This window comes from Calypte anna, chromosome 13, assembly GCF_003957555.1.
Source record: "Calypte anna isolate BGI_N300 chromosome 13, bCalAnn1_v1.p, whole genome shotgun sequence".
Classification (NCBI taxonomy): domain Eukaryota; kingdom Metazoa; phylum Chordata; class Aves; order Apodiformes; family Trochilidae; genus Calypte; species Calypte anna.
The window spans coordinates 17,053,121-17,066,195 of NC_044259.1; the positions used below are offsets into that span (position 1 = coordinate 17,053,121).

The window sequence follows — 13,075 nt, forward strand, 5'->3', positions numbered from 1 at the left end:
CTTCTGTGGCGATTAATTGAGTGATTTGTGTCTTGTTTTGTTTTCCCTCCTGGCAGACCTGTGAGTGACCATAGGTTTGGCTTGACCTTGATTTTGATGGCTTTGTTGGAAGATCTGGTGATGTGATTGCATGTCACGAAGTGATCGCTCCCCACCCTCCGTGGCTGAGGGCATAAGCCACTTCTGCCACACTCACTCATGGACACTTCAGATGGTTTTGTTTTTTTTTAAAAAAAACAACGTTTTGGCTGCTTTTCACGTTTTCCCTTCCCCCCCCCTCCCACCCTCCCCTCCTCCTGTTTCTCCTGAATGTTGGGAGCCTTATTCCACACTTGGATGTGATTGCTAGTCCTGCGTGCTGCCGGGTTCTGGTTTAGAGTAGAATGGCTCTGAGTGGGAACTGCAGGACTTACCTGCCTGCCAGGGAGCAGGGGACGGGGCTGCTCCCCTTCCCGGAGGTGGTGGAGCTGAACGTGGGCGGCCAGGTTTACTTCACCCGCCACTCCACCTTGGTCGGCACCCCTCACTCCCTGCTCTGGAAAATGTTCACCCCAAAGAGAGACACGGCCAACGACCTGGCCAAGGACTCCAAGGGAAGGTTCTTCATCGACAGGGACGGTTTCCTTTTCCGCTACATTCTGGACTATCTCAGGGACAAGCAAGTGGTTCTGCCCGACCACTTCCCCGAGAAGGGGAGGCTCAAGAGGGAGGCTGAGTACTTCCAGCTCCCGGACTTGGTTAAACTCCTGACTCCCGATGACAGCAAGCAAAGCCCCGACGATTATTGCCACAGTGACTACGAGGAGGTCTCCCAGGGCAGCGACACGAGAATCTGCCCGCCCTCGTCGCTCCTGACACCGGATCGCAAGTGGGGATTCATCACCATCGGGTACCGCGGGTCCTGCACCGTGGGCAGGGAGAGCCAAGCAGACGCCAAATTCAGGAGGGTCCCGAGGATTTTGGTTTGTGGGAGGATTGCGCTGGTCAAGGAGGTCTTTGGAGAAAGTTTGAACGAAAGCAGAGACCCGGACAGGGCCCCGGAGAGGTACACCTCCAGGTTTTATCTCAAGTTTAAGCACCTGGAGAGGGCTTTCGACATGTTGTCCGAGTGTGGATTCCACATGGTGGCCTGTAACTCCTCCGTGACCGCTTCCTTTGTCAACCAGTACACAGACGACAAGGTCTGGTCCAGCTACACCGAATACGTCTTCTACCGTAAGTACCAGAGGTTTCCCAGGGACTCGTCCCAGTTCTCCCAGCACAGCAGAGCGCGGATTTTTCCCTGCTCCTGCCGCGGGCCGAGGCTCCGTGTAGAGAGAGCTGGGGTGAGGGGTGAGGGGGGGATGAGGCTTCGGTTCCAGCTTCCGAAATGTAAAACGAGGTCGAACGACTCGGCAGCGTGGCCCTGGATAGGTGGCAGCACAGGCTGCCGGAATCACCCATCAGCACCCATTATCACCCATCACCCATCAGCCCTGTGCTGCGGGTGCTGCGCTGGGTGCCCTGCTCGCTCCCGGGGACCTGAGGGATGGGAAGGATCAGCCTTCCCAACACGATGCCGATTTCATTACAGGGAAAAAAACCCCAACAAACAACCAAGAAAAAAGAAAAAAAAACAAACCCAAAACCAACCCCAAACCAAAAAACACCATCAGAAGCAACCCAAGCCCCAAACCTTCCCGTGGGATTCCATTTACAAAGGTAATAGCTGCTTGATGACTGTCGAGCCCAGTCAGCCAAGCCATCTGTCAGCAAAGGCTGACACACTTAAGGCAGAGGGAAAACCAAATCCCATCCCCCTGGCTGCTTTTCAGCAGGGCCCTTCTCGGAGGCAGCTGCTGCTGCTGTGCTCTGCAGGGCTGGGGCAGAGGCAGCCAACTTGCAGGGCTGGTTATGCAACGCTGGTGATGCCTGGGAATCAACCCCTGCCCACGGAGGGGGGATCTGCCCCACTCCCCACACCCATGCCACATCCCCTCCTGCGTGGTCACCTCGGCTGGTGGCTCCAGAAGGCTCCTGAACTTTTTGAAGTTGATATTTCAGGTGGAGGCACCAGTGGTGACAGGAGGGGAATTTGGGTGCTGGCAATTTCTGTCTCGAAAAAATAAAATAAATCGTTCCACGACTGTGCTGAAATATTTGAGAGGTTGTAGAGGATGTTTGCCTCCATTTTCGTGTCAGCAGGGAGCATTTCCCTGGTTCCTTTGTAGGGCTGGGATTTATCCAGCTGCTGCTCTGGGGGTTCCGAGGAGGACAAAGCTTTCTGTGGCCGGGGCCCTGCTGGGCTGAGCACGGTGCTTGGAGCTGAGAGGCAGGGCAGGGAGGGGTGACAAAAGTTTCAGCTGGATGATGTAGCAGGAAGGGAACAGTTTGTGTGTAATGCTGCATTCAGCGCCATCTACTCTGCTGTCTGGGCTCAACAGGCACCTCTAATCTGCTTATGTAAGGATGCTTAAGTTAGCATCCTCAGGAGCCATCTGTATTCTTGACATGCAGATTTACTTAAAATTAGTTTTCTAGCCGCGTTTCTTAGCAAAATAGTTTTAAGGTCAGGGATCCGCTTACACCCCGTCGGGATGAATGATTCCTGCTCCTGGGTTCTTGTGTTTGAAATCAGAGTGTCCTGGACAAGTTACAGGAGGAGGATTAATGCAGTGAGAGGAATGGATTAAAATAAATTGTGTTTGCATTCATACTTCAGAGCAGGAGAAGACACAAGTCCTTTGTGGTTGGCTAACTGAAGAGAGGGTGGTTCAGGATGAATTAACAAACACAGACTCCTGGTTTCTGTCTTACTCAAATTACTGCCTTTAAGGATTGCTCCTTGCTTCCGTATCACTGCAGCCAGGTAGTGAGAAGGTTCTGAGCTGAGAGGTACCTGCAGATTCTGGGGACTGAGTGTCTCTAGTGGGGTCACAAAACTGTCCCTCACCAACCCAGGAAAGCCCAGTCCCATTGAAGTTCCTGGAAAGTCTCTGACCAACAGGCTTCCCACTTGGCTCCTATCAGTTTTGTGGGGTTTTCACACTGCTGTGGTTCAGAGATAGAGTTTTCCAGGGACCCTTCCCCAGGTAAAAGCTTCAGCAATGAGCATGGTGCCAGATCCCTCTGTAGCTCCCTGTGCCATTTGCTGCCTGCTGGGATGGAGCCACGGGTGGAGCTGCCCAGGTGCTCGGGGGCTGCACACCCAAGAGCAGGCACCACATCCACAGAACCCACCTGGAGCCAAAGAATCCCCTTCCCAGATGTCCCCAGGACCTTCCTTTGGAAACTGTTGGGGGACCATTACCATTGACACCTGGCTTTCCAGTGGAACTTCTCTGCAGCTGCCTGGCCATAAGGAGAAGCTGCTGCCTGTGCCTGCAGGAGCTTTAACTCCTCAAGCTCTTGGGATCAGGTTGATGGGGGCCTAAAAGTGGGAGGTGGTCAGTGCAAGTGGTTAGGCAGAGCAGAGGTGGTCAGTGCAGAGAAAGGTTCCCAAGAGCAAGGAAAGCTCCTTTCCAGAGGAGGGAGAGCAGAGGGAGGGACAGGTCTGTGACACACCAAGTACATTATATGCTCCAAATACCACTCAGAAGGTGGATGGCTGTGGTTGGCAGGAAGACAAAGAACGTCTTCACGAGCAAATCCTTTTGAAAGGAGCTCAGATGGACCGAAGAGGGTGGGAGCTGCTCACATGGGAACAGCCTGTGCTGGTAGGAGAGCTGCATGATTAATGTTGGATGAGGTTTTCTCCCCTTGTTCATATGTTGAGCCTGAGGGCAGAGCCACGTTCTGGGTTGGGGAGGTTGCCCTGAATGCAGGGCAGGCAGGGAGCATCCCAGGGATGCTGTTTTTGGGGGGCTGGGGGTGTCAGGATGGGCTGCAGAGCTGGCACTGGGGATGACAGTGCAGTCCTGGGCTCCAGTCCAGTTTCTGGGAGGCTGATGCAGAGGGGGCTGGATTGGAGCTGGGCTGAGCCCTGGGAGCTGCTCCCCAGTTCCTCCTGGGGCAGGCAGGGATCACTGCCCAGCTCTGCTCACACCCAGGCAGGTTCTGCCCGTGCATCCTCTCATGTCAGAGATATTTATTTAAGTTTCTCACTCGCTGAGGTTGGGTTTCTGACTTGAACTATTTTGTGGTTTGGGTTTTTTTTTTTTTCCCTCCCCCTCCTCCCTCTCCTCCTGTTGTTTTGATGAACACGAACCAAAACCTCGTCTCCACTTTTCATTTTTGAAGAGGGTGATAGCCTGTGCTTGGATCCTCATTTTTAAATGTTTTCAACCGCCACCACGGGATGAGTCAAAAAATGTGCACTTGAACAGCTGTGAAATGTTGTGGCAGGGGCGGGGGTGTTGCAGCAGATGGGTTGGCTCAGCCCTTTGGAGCCTGGCCCCGTTCCTGACTTCTCGGTGGCAGCACCACCCTCTTCTCCACCACCTCCCAAAAAAAGAAAAAAAAATAAGGAGGAGCAGGCTTGGGGCTCAGGCAGCAGGTCAGGAGGCTGGAAACATCCCAGGAGAAGAATGGCAGTGGGGTGGTGTGGGATGGGATGAGGTGGAGTGAGAAGTGAGGAGAAACTGCCCAGCAGCCCCTGTCTGCACCCCTGGACTCACATCCCTTCTCTCTCTGCTTGTCACTGCCTGGAACTGCAGTAGTTTCTCAGAACAGCTCAGAGGGGGGGTCTTGACCCCAGGCTGTCCCCTTCCCCCCCCTCCTGGCTCCTCCAGGAGCACCCCAAGGCTGGCAGTAAAGAGCAGCTTGTCCTCTGCTCACCTGGAGCAGCAGAGCTGGGGGAGAGTGGAGCTGGGAGGCAAAAAAGGGACAAATATAGAAGCACAGATGGAGGAAAAGGAGAGAAAATTCACACACAAACTGGAGAGGAAGAACTGGGGAAAAGCTGAGGGTACTGAGAAGAGCACCGAGACACGGGGAGGGAGAATTTGTTAAGATACATCCAGGCTTCAGTTTAACCCCAGTGTTTTCCCTCAGAAAGCAGGCAGAGGGGGGTGGACAAATGTGCCTTCAAGTTCCCTGGCAGAAAAGAAAAGGGGATGTAGGCAGAGAGCTGTCCCTGCCCTTCCTGAGCACCAGTTTCAGAGTCTGAGCAAGCCCAGGAAAATCAGGACAAGGCTCAGCCCTGCCCAGCTCACACCTAAAAACACCTCCAGGTGTCCAGAGGGAACTCGGAGACATTCCTGCTCTGGAAGGCAGACATGGATTAACAAAATTCTTCCTCCTGAAGGCCTCGGGCTGCCCCTGCTGGCTCTGGGGACTGCTGTGAGTTTTGGCATCTTTGGGAAGATGCTGTCTGGGTGTGTTTGGCACTTGCTGGGACAGGAAGGTTTCGGGTTAGCCAGGGAGGAGCTGCTGATCCTCCCCTGTTTTCCCCTCTCTCCAAACTGAGCCTGTTCTCTGCTCCAGCACTTGGTTCTCTCTGCTTTAAAATCAGTGCAGATCTAAATGACCCCCAGATAAAAGAATAAACTGGGATCCAGGGACTAATTCAGGCTGCCCAACCTGACAGTCACTGTCACCACCAGTGAATCTGCTCCATTTTCCCAAACCACATCCCCTCAGGAGGATGCTGCAGGTGGGATCTGCCAGGGCAGTATCCAGGGTGTGTTCCTGGCACCAGGATCTTGCTCCTGGATTTTCTGGTCAGACTTGGGTGCTGGGTGAGTTTTGCCCCAAGTTTGTCAAAGCCTGTGGAGTCGTTGGTTTGTTCAGGGTTGTTCCATAGCTGGAAAATGCTATTAGTTATTAGATGCCAGGGGTGTGGGATCTGCTGGGAGGATCAGTCAGGAATTCTCCAGCAACCTAAAAATCAGTTTCCAAAGTTGTTTGGGTGTGGGGCTCTGAGCCCATTGCAGCAATGTGTGGATAGGGATGCTCAGAAGGAGCAAGGATGGCTTTTGGGTTCTGCCCTTTGCCTCTCCCCATCCTTCACAGCACAGCTGCTTATTCTGTGGCCTTTTGGAGATGCTCTTTGTTGACTTGAAGGTTTGAGATAAATGTTCAGCACCAGCTGCTTCAAAATACCACTTGGCAATGAAAATCCTCCCCCTGTCACTGCAAAGCCAACAATCCCTGTCCCAGTGTCCTGGGCACAGGTGGAAGGAGGTTTGGGAGATGCCCACAGAGGTGGCAGGGAGGGTTTTGATGGGGGGTTTGCATCTTCCCTCTCTTCCCCAGCTGGCAGGAGAGCTGCAAGCTCTTTGGGCAGGGCTCTGTGATCCAGAAAGAGGCCGTAATGACTAAAGGATTAACCAAGGAGAGCTGGCACTTAGGGGAAAAAAAAGGAAAAAAAGAAAAATCGATGTATTTTAAACTGCAATCTTGAGCTGGATGCTTTCCAGGCAGAGTGAGCGTGAGGTCCCACAGCACCAGCTCCATCAGACTGGTCAGAGGAGGGGTTTACTGGAACAAAAAGGGGAGGGGGTGCCAGTGGGATGTTCCCTGCTGGTGTCTGGGAGCAGGGAGTGCTCCATCCACTGCCCTGGAAGTGGAAGCCCCTTGCCTGCAGGTTTCCCCAGCCCGGGGAGCTCTGCCCCGTGTCAGAACTTGCTGACACACGGTGCTGGTTCTGCTGACAACAAAACCAGAAAGAGCAAAGGAGTGTAAATAAGAAAACACAAGGCAGAGATTTGCCATTCAGGGAGCATCAGCAACATATTGCACATGCAGACAAACACTCCCTTCCCGCAGGTTGGGGTTTTTTCCTTCCAGCCATCCTGGGTTTGTTTAAATTTGTAACCACAACATTTTCTCAGTTTCTTCGCCTTTTTTTCAGCTTTTCAAGTTCAGGGCTAACGTGCAGTCATTGTGGAGAGAAGCAGCAAAATCTGAGTTACATCCCTGCAAAAAAGCACGGGTGACTTTCCAGGAGGCTTCCTTGAGGCTCTGTTTGTTGTACAGGCAGAGAGCAGGATCAGCCCTGCTGGGATTCCTTAAGTTGTCACTGGGTGACAGTGACCAGTGAGCCCAAGGAGCTCCAGGGACCTCCCCTGCTACAGCCAGGAGAGGTGCCCAGGCTCATCCTGGGAGACTGTGAGGGGTCAGGGTCAGGGTTCCCCATGTTACCCAAATCCTTAAGGAACAGGGGAGCTCAGCTTCAGGTCTGGTGATTCCATCAAATCTGGTGGGAGGGATGATGCCACAGAATGGTAAAATGATGGGATAATGTCCCCCTGGGCAGGATGCTGCTGCTTTGCTAAGGCCTTGCCAGGAGCTTTGGGCTTTTGTTTTGTAATTCATCTTCCTCGGGTTTATCTGGGGGGAGCTGGGTAAATAAACCAGGGACTGAACAGATTCTGGGCAGGCTCTTTCCCCAGGTCAGCTTGTTAAATGGTTTTCTGATCTTTCAAGGGAAGCCAGAAGGCCAAGGCTGTGGAGATGGTTCTCCTCTTTCAGGAGCTGTATGTAAAACCCATAAACACCAAGTGCTCCATTAGGGCCTCATCCTGCTGACCCTTCCCATTGCCCCTGGGTCCTGTGGGATGCTCAGCACTGCTGGGAGCACTCTGCTCCCCCCACCAGCCCATCAGACCTGGGCACCTGCTTCATAAATCACTGGCAGCTTCTGCATCCACCAACAAAGTGATCAGTGATTTATAGGAGCTCATTGATTACCTGCTAAGGCAGCAAAAAAAATTCCCTCTCCTTAAAGAAACGTAGTGAAAAGCACCCTGGCCACCCACCCCCAGACCTCCCACACCACAAACTCCCTGCAGTCTGTGAGGTGGAAATCTCCATAGCTGTGGATTCTGGAGCTGCCTGGAAAAAGAGACCCCCAGCATCCCTGAGACAGGAATTCTGAGCTGGAAAATGAGGTTTGGTGCCTTCCTAGGAGGGCAGAATGGGGCCTGGGGCAGCAGCAGCATCCCAAGGGATGGGCTCATCCTGACTCTGAGCTGGCACTGGGGGTGGGGATGGAGACTCAGCACCTCTCCTGGCATTAAATCCCTGGCCAGGGCCTGGCAGCCAAATGGAAAGAGGAGAAATCTCTCTCTCTCTCTGTGTTTTTTGGAGGAGACTGATTTCCAGACTTCAGGTTGAATTCCCATCAAACTGATTCAGAGGGTATTTTTACAGCAGAATTAAATCAGGCTGAAATAGAACCCAGTGGAACATGCTGATTTTGACTGAATTTTGCACTTTAAATATTCTCAAAGCCAAAAACTCCGAGCGAAGCTTGAGTGAGCAAAAAGCAGGCCATCAGGGAGCTCCAAAACATGGTTATCTGGGCTCCTACAAAGAGAATTTCACTGATTTTTTTTTTTTTTTTCAGCTCAGGGTCTCCAGTGGCAGTGCAGGCAAGTCCAACGTTTTGTCCCACAAAGGAGCAGGGGGATTGCAGAGGCTAATCCCGAGCCTGGGAGCTGAAGATGCCTTTTTGCAACCTGACTCCTGGCCTGCTCCTATGAAAATGTGATTACTCATCATCAGAGCAACTAAAAATATCCCTGTATCAACAGTGGAGGTTTTCCTACAGAGTCTGAGCTGAGTTCTGTCCTGCAGAGTCATTGGGGTTGGGTGGCAGGGAGCATGGGATGGGCACCAGGCTCCTGGGCAAGCAGAGGTGATGCACTGGAGGTCTAAAACCCCTTGGGTGATAACACCCAAAAATCAGTGAGGAGGAACCTGAGGAGATGCTGGTTATTTGGGAAGAGTGTTGGCTTTGGTGTTCCCTTGCTTTGCTCTCCCAGCCTTTTGGTGGTCACCAAAGTCAGTGCAGGGAGCTGGTCCTGGTTCTTCTCCTTGAGCACAATTGCAGCTTAATTGCAAGGAAAAATAAATTATCAATGCTTCTTGTGGAACTACAGAGGGAACCCTGTTTAGGAATTAATGGCCCAGTAGTGGTTAGTGGTAATACAATGTTTATGCATAAATAATACTCTTTGTGGCTTCTTTTTTTAATTCTTGCTAATATTGCCAGTTCTGTGCTATATTTATGGGCAGAAGAGGGGGTGCTGAGGTCAGTGGCAGGAGCTGTGCTGTCCCCATCCTGGTCCCTGCAGCACATCCCAGGGGCTGCCTGGGGAGGAGGATTTGTAAGGAAGGGATCTCCTGGCAAACTGTGCCACGGAATTCCTGAATTCCACCCACCCACAGGAGTGGAGAGCAGAGGGATTTGGTGCCCAGGGCTCCCTGGAATCCTTCATCCCCTTGGATGCTGTGTCAGCCCCAGGATGTCTCTGCCTCTCCTGGTGAAGCCACGATCATCAGGATGCAGAGGGCTGTGTGTGTCCTAGCAGGTTCCAGGGATCTTTGATTTCACTCATTTCTGAGCATTCAGAGGATAAAAATCCTCTATTCTCTCCAGTCAATGCACTTACATGACGTGGGGAATAAATCAGTCCCTTCCTTCAGCTCAGGGGCTGCAGACAAGAATCCAATCTGCTTTGCTTTAGGTTGACAAGGAATATTTAAATAAGGATGCTGAGAAAAATGCTTTCACTGGCCAAGATTTCCTTGAAGAATCTTGCTTTCCAGAGCCCTGGGGGTCAGGGCAGAACCAAAGCACCCTATTTTGCAGAGGGATGGAGGAGCTGGTTAAGCTTGGTCTGCCCATGGAGTCTGAGAGCTGGGCTGGGGTCTGCTTGGGGAGGAGAATTTAATTAACATTCCCACAGTCCCCTGGATCAGAAGAAATGGGGTCTGTGCCATGTCTGGCAGGTTTGCTCTCCTGACAGAGCTTTGCCCTCCTCACTTCCATTCACTTCACCTCCTGCAGTGCTCAGGGAACACATTTCTGGTTTCCTTTCTTGAAGAAATTGATCCTGAGAAGCACGGGACATGATGTATGGTTTGTAACTCTGCATTATTGCTGAGCAAAAAACCCCAGACCCACCTCACTGAAGAAGGTTGGGCAGATATTACATTAATTTCCATTTTAAAATGGATTTTTTTCCCAGTAGGACCAATAAAAAACATGTGAAGGCTTTCAACAGCCTCTCCAGTAATAATTAGTCAAAAGATGACATAGGGCTTGCCAGGCTAATTTACTGAGGTAGGGTTTTTAGACACTTCACAAGACTTGTTTTTTCTTTTTCTTTTGGCCTTTAAATCCAAACCCATCCATCTGCATCTTGCTGAACCCCATCCTGGGGGTGATGGGTCTCTCTTCTGGCACCACAAAATGATGGAAGGGGCCTCAAGGATCATCTGGTCCTTACCTTCTGCTGAGCCTTTCAGGGCACAGAATCAGAGGATGGGTTGGGTTGGGAGGGACCCTAAAGCTGCTCCAGTTCCACCCAGGGAGCCCCCAGCCCAGGCTGCCCCAAGCCCCATCCAACCTGGGCTGGGACAGGGATGGAGCAGCCACAACTTCCTTTCCCAACCTCTTCCAGTGTCTCCCTACCCCCAACTTTTTGCTCAGTTTCTCTCTCTCCCTGTGCCTGCTCAGGTTCCCTCTGCCTTGGATCCTGGATCCTGCCCTATTTCTGCCTCCCTGTGCTTTCTGTTCCCACCCAGGGGGATGGAGGGGGATAGGGCAGCCTCCTGGGCTTGGTTGCCCTGGGATGAATCCAGATTGACTCCAGATTTACACCAGCAATGATCTGACACTTCCCCTCTGATCCAGTGGTGAAATGCAGGGTTAGATTTTCATCATCGTTTGTAAGCTTGCTTAATTTTTTATGGGGAAAAAAAAACCCCCCAAAACAACAAAAAACCCACCCCAAACTCAAATCTACTGCTACAAATTATTAATGCCCACCTGAATATTTTACAGCTAACACAGAGTTGTGGTGTTCCCAGGGAGCTGCTGGTGCTCTGCAGAAGGCACCTGCCCACATTTTCCATGGCAGATCCCCCAGGGAAGGACTTTTTGCAGCTCCTGCCCCAGGAAGGTCTCCTGGGTGCCAACCCCGATCCTGTGTGGGCTGCAGCAGCATCTCAGAGGGATGAGGTTTGGGGCTCCTGCCCTGGCCTCTGGGCTGCTGCTGCTGGGGTTGAATTCAGAGCCCAGGGAGCAGGGGAGTCCCAGGGCTGAAAAAACCTGCAGGGAAAACAACAAACAACTTGGAAGGGAGCAGGTTTAGCTATGAGCAAGGGATTGGGCCAGCAAAAATACCTCTGTGTTTCTTCCCTTCTTGACACGGATGTCCTGGGAATGCTGGCTGCAGGGGAGGGTTCCATGGAGCAGGGGGCACATGTGTGGTGTGAGGGCATCACCCTGGACCCATCACCCTGGACCCATCACCCAGCACCCATCACCCCAGAACCCACCAACTCAGCACCCAGCACCCATCACCCCAGCACCCATCACCCCAGAGCCAATCAGCCAGGTCCCTGCTCAGGGCTGTTTTGGGGGGCTGCGGGCCCCCCTCTGATCTTGCAGCCCCCGTGCCCCTCCCCAGGCTGTGAGCTCTCAGTACCACGAGGGTTGGGAAGAACCCCAAGATCCTGGACTCCAACCACATCTTGTCCCCATGGAGCTGCCACGTCCCCTCCTGCTGGGGTGACCATGGTGACACAGAAAGGGCTTTGGGGATGCCCTGGAGCACAGCAACCTTTCTGATAATTAGCATCTCCTATAATTATCCCGGATGACGCTGACTGGGAAGGCCCTGCAGCAGCTGGGGGTGTGGGACCCCAGGTCCTTCTGGGGACAAGGTGAGGGGGGTGAGGGATGGGTGTGAGCTGGGAAAACCATCCCAGCACCTCCAGTAGAACCAGTGGGTCCCTGGCACCCCAGCAGCCCCCCAGCTGGATTTTCTGTGGTTGCTGCTGGGAGGAGCTGGTGGGGCTGTACCCTGTGTGCTGGGGCAGGGAGCTGCAGGGAGCAGGTTCCAGCTTTTCCCTGTCCCTTTTTCCTGCTGGGACCCCTGGGGACTCTGCCTCCATGGGACTGAGCAGGGGTGACCCCTCTGCCAGGGGCTTTGCTGCCACCCACCCCTCTCCAGGTGGGTGAAGCTGTCCCCAAACTGTCCCCAGGCTGTTCCCAAGCTGTCCCCAAGCTGCCTGCTGGCACAGCCTGGCACCGGGATGCTTCCTCCATGCCAAGCCATGTCCCACGTCTGCTCCCCCCATCACATCATCCCACGCTGCCCCCCACCCCCTCCCCAGGCTTTGGGGTCAGTGTCAGTACCTCTGCTGAGGTGTACCCCAGACCAGTCCTGGCCCCAGAGATCCTGGGCCAGGTGTCCCCTGGGCTGCTCTGTGCCCCAAACCATTGCCCTGGGGACAGGGAGATGTCCCTGCACCCCCCCTGCCCTGCGAGGAGAAACCCAGAGACAAACCAAGCACCCCAATGAAGACATCTGTGAGTTCTGTGACCTGATTCTGAAGATATTCCAAGAAGAAGCAGAGGGAACCCTTGGCCAGAATGTGTTTGCTCAGCTGCAGTGAGAACTTGAGCAGCACGGGGGGGGCTCTGTTTGCAGCTGCAGCTTTTCCAGAGCCGTGGCCACAGGACAGATTAAGCATTGTTTGAAAAAGTGATCAGAGGTTTTGTTTGCAATCATGCTGCAGCTCTTCTCTAAATATTGGAAGCATTTTAAATTGGTTTGTGTTGGTAATGGCATTGTAATGCCTCTTCCTGCCTGTACAGATCGTCAGTCTTTTAATGTGCTTATTCCCAAGGGATGGAGGCACTGAAGAGAACAGATTAAGTTAAACCTTAAAGAATGTCTTGTTAGGGAAAATCATATTTCTTTTCTCAGGGCTTGGCGTGGGGCTGCCAGGCACCTGATGGGTTGGATTTCTGACTGCTGCTGCTGAGCTGGGGGGAGCAGCCCCGGGACGGTGCCTGCGGGTCCAGCCCCGGGACAGGGATGTCCGGGACAGGGATGGGGGGGAAAAGGATAGCCGGGACAGGGATGCTCTGCACCCCAGCAAGTCTGGGGCTGTGGGGAAAAGCTGAGGAGCTCTTGAGTTCCTCTTGCAGTCGAGTTCTGTGCCCAGAGCCCCGGCAGGGAATGCGCTGCCTGCTTAAAAAAAAAAAAAAGCCCTTCATTTCTTCAACTCGTGTGTTTTGATCAATGCCTCAGCGTTTGTTGGGCAGCAGGACAGGGTCTTGTTCCCCACTGGCATTGCCTCAGCTGGAAGCAGCTCCTCAGGCTTCCAGGACGTGATTTTAATCTCAGGAGAT

At 53.0% G+C, this 13,075-nt stretch overlaps 1 protein-coding gene across 1 annotated transcript in view; it reads left to right on the forward strand.

Moving 5' to 3' along the window:
- The first annotated feature begins 383 nt into the window (after positions 1–383).
- The window catches only part of KCTD16 (potassium channel tetramerization domain containing 16), a 33,465-nt gene continuing 20,773 nt past the window's right edge, over positions 384–13,075 (forward strand). Inside the window, exon 1 of the mRNA XM_008495445.2 lies at positions 384–1,215. Coding sequence (XP_008493667.1) covers positions 384–1,215 — 832 coding nt within the window. The remainder of the gene's footprint in view (positions 1,216–13,075) is intronic.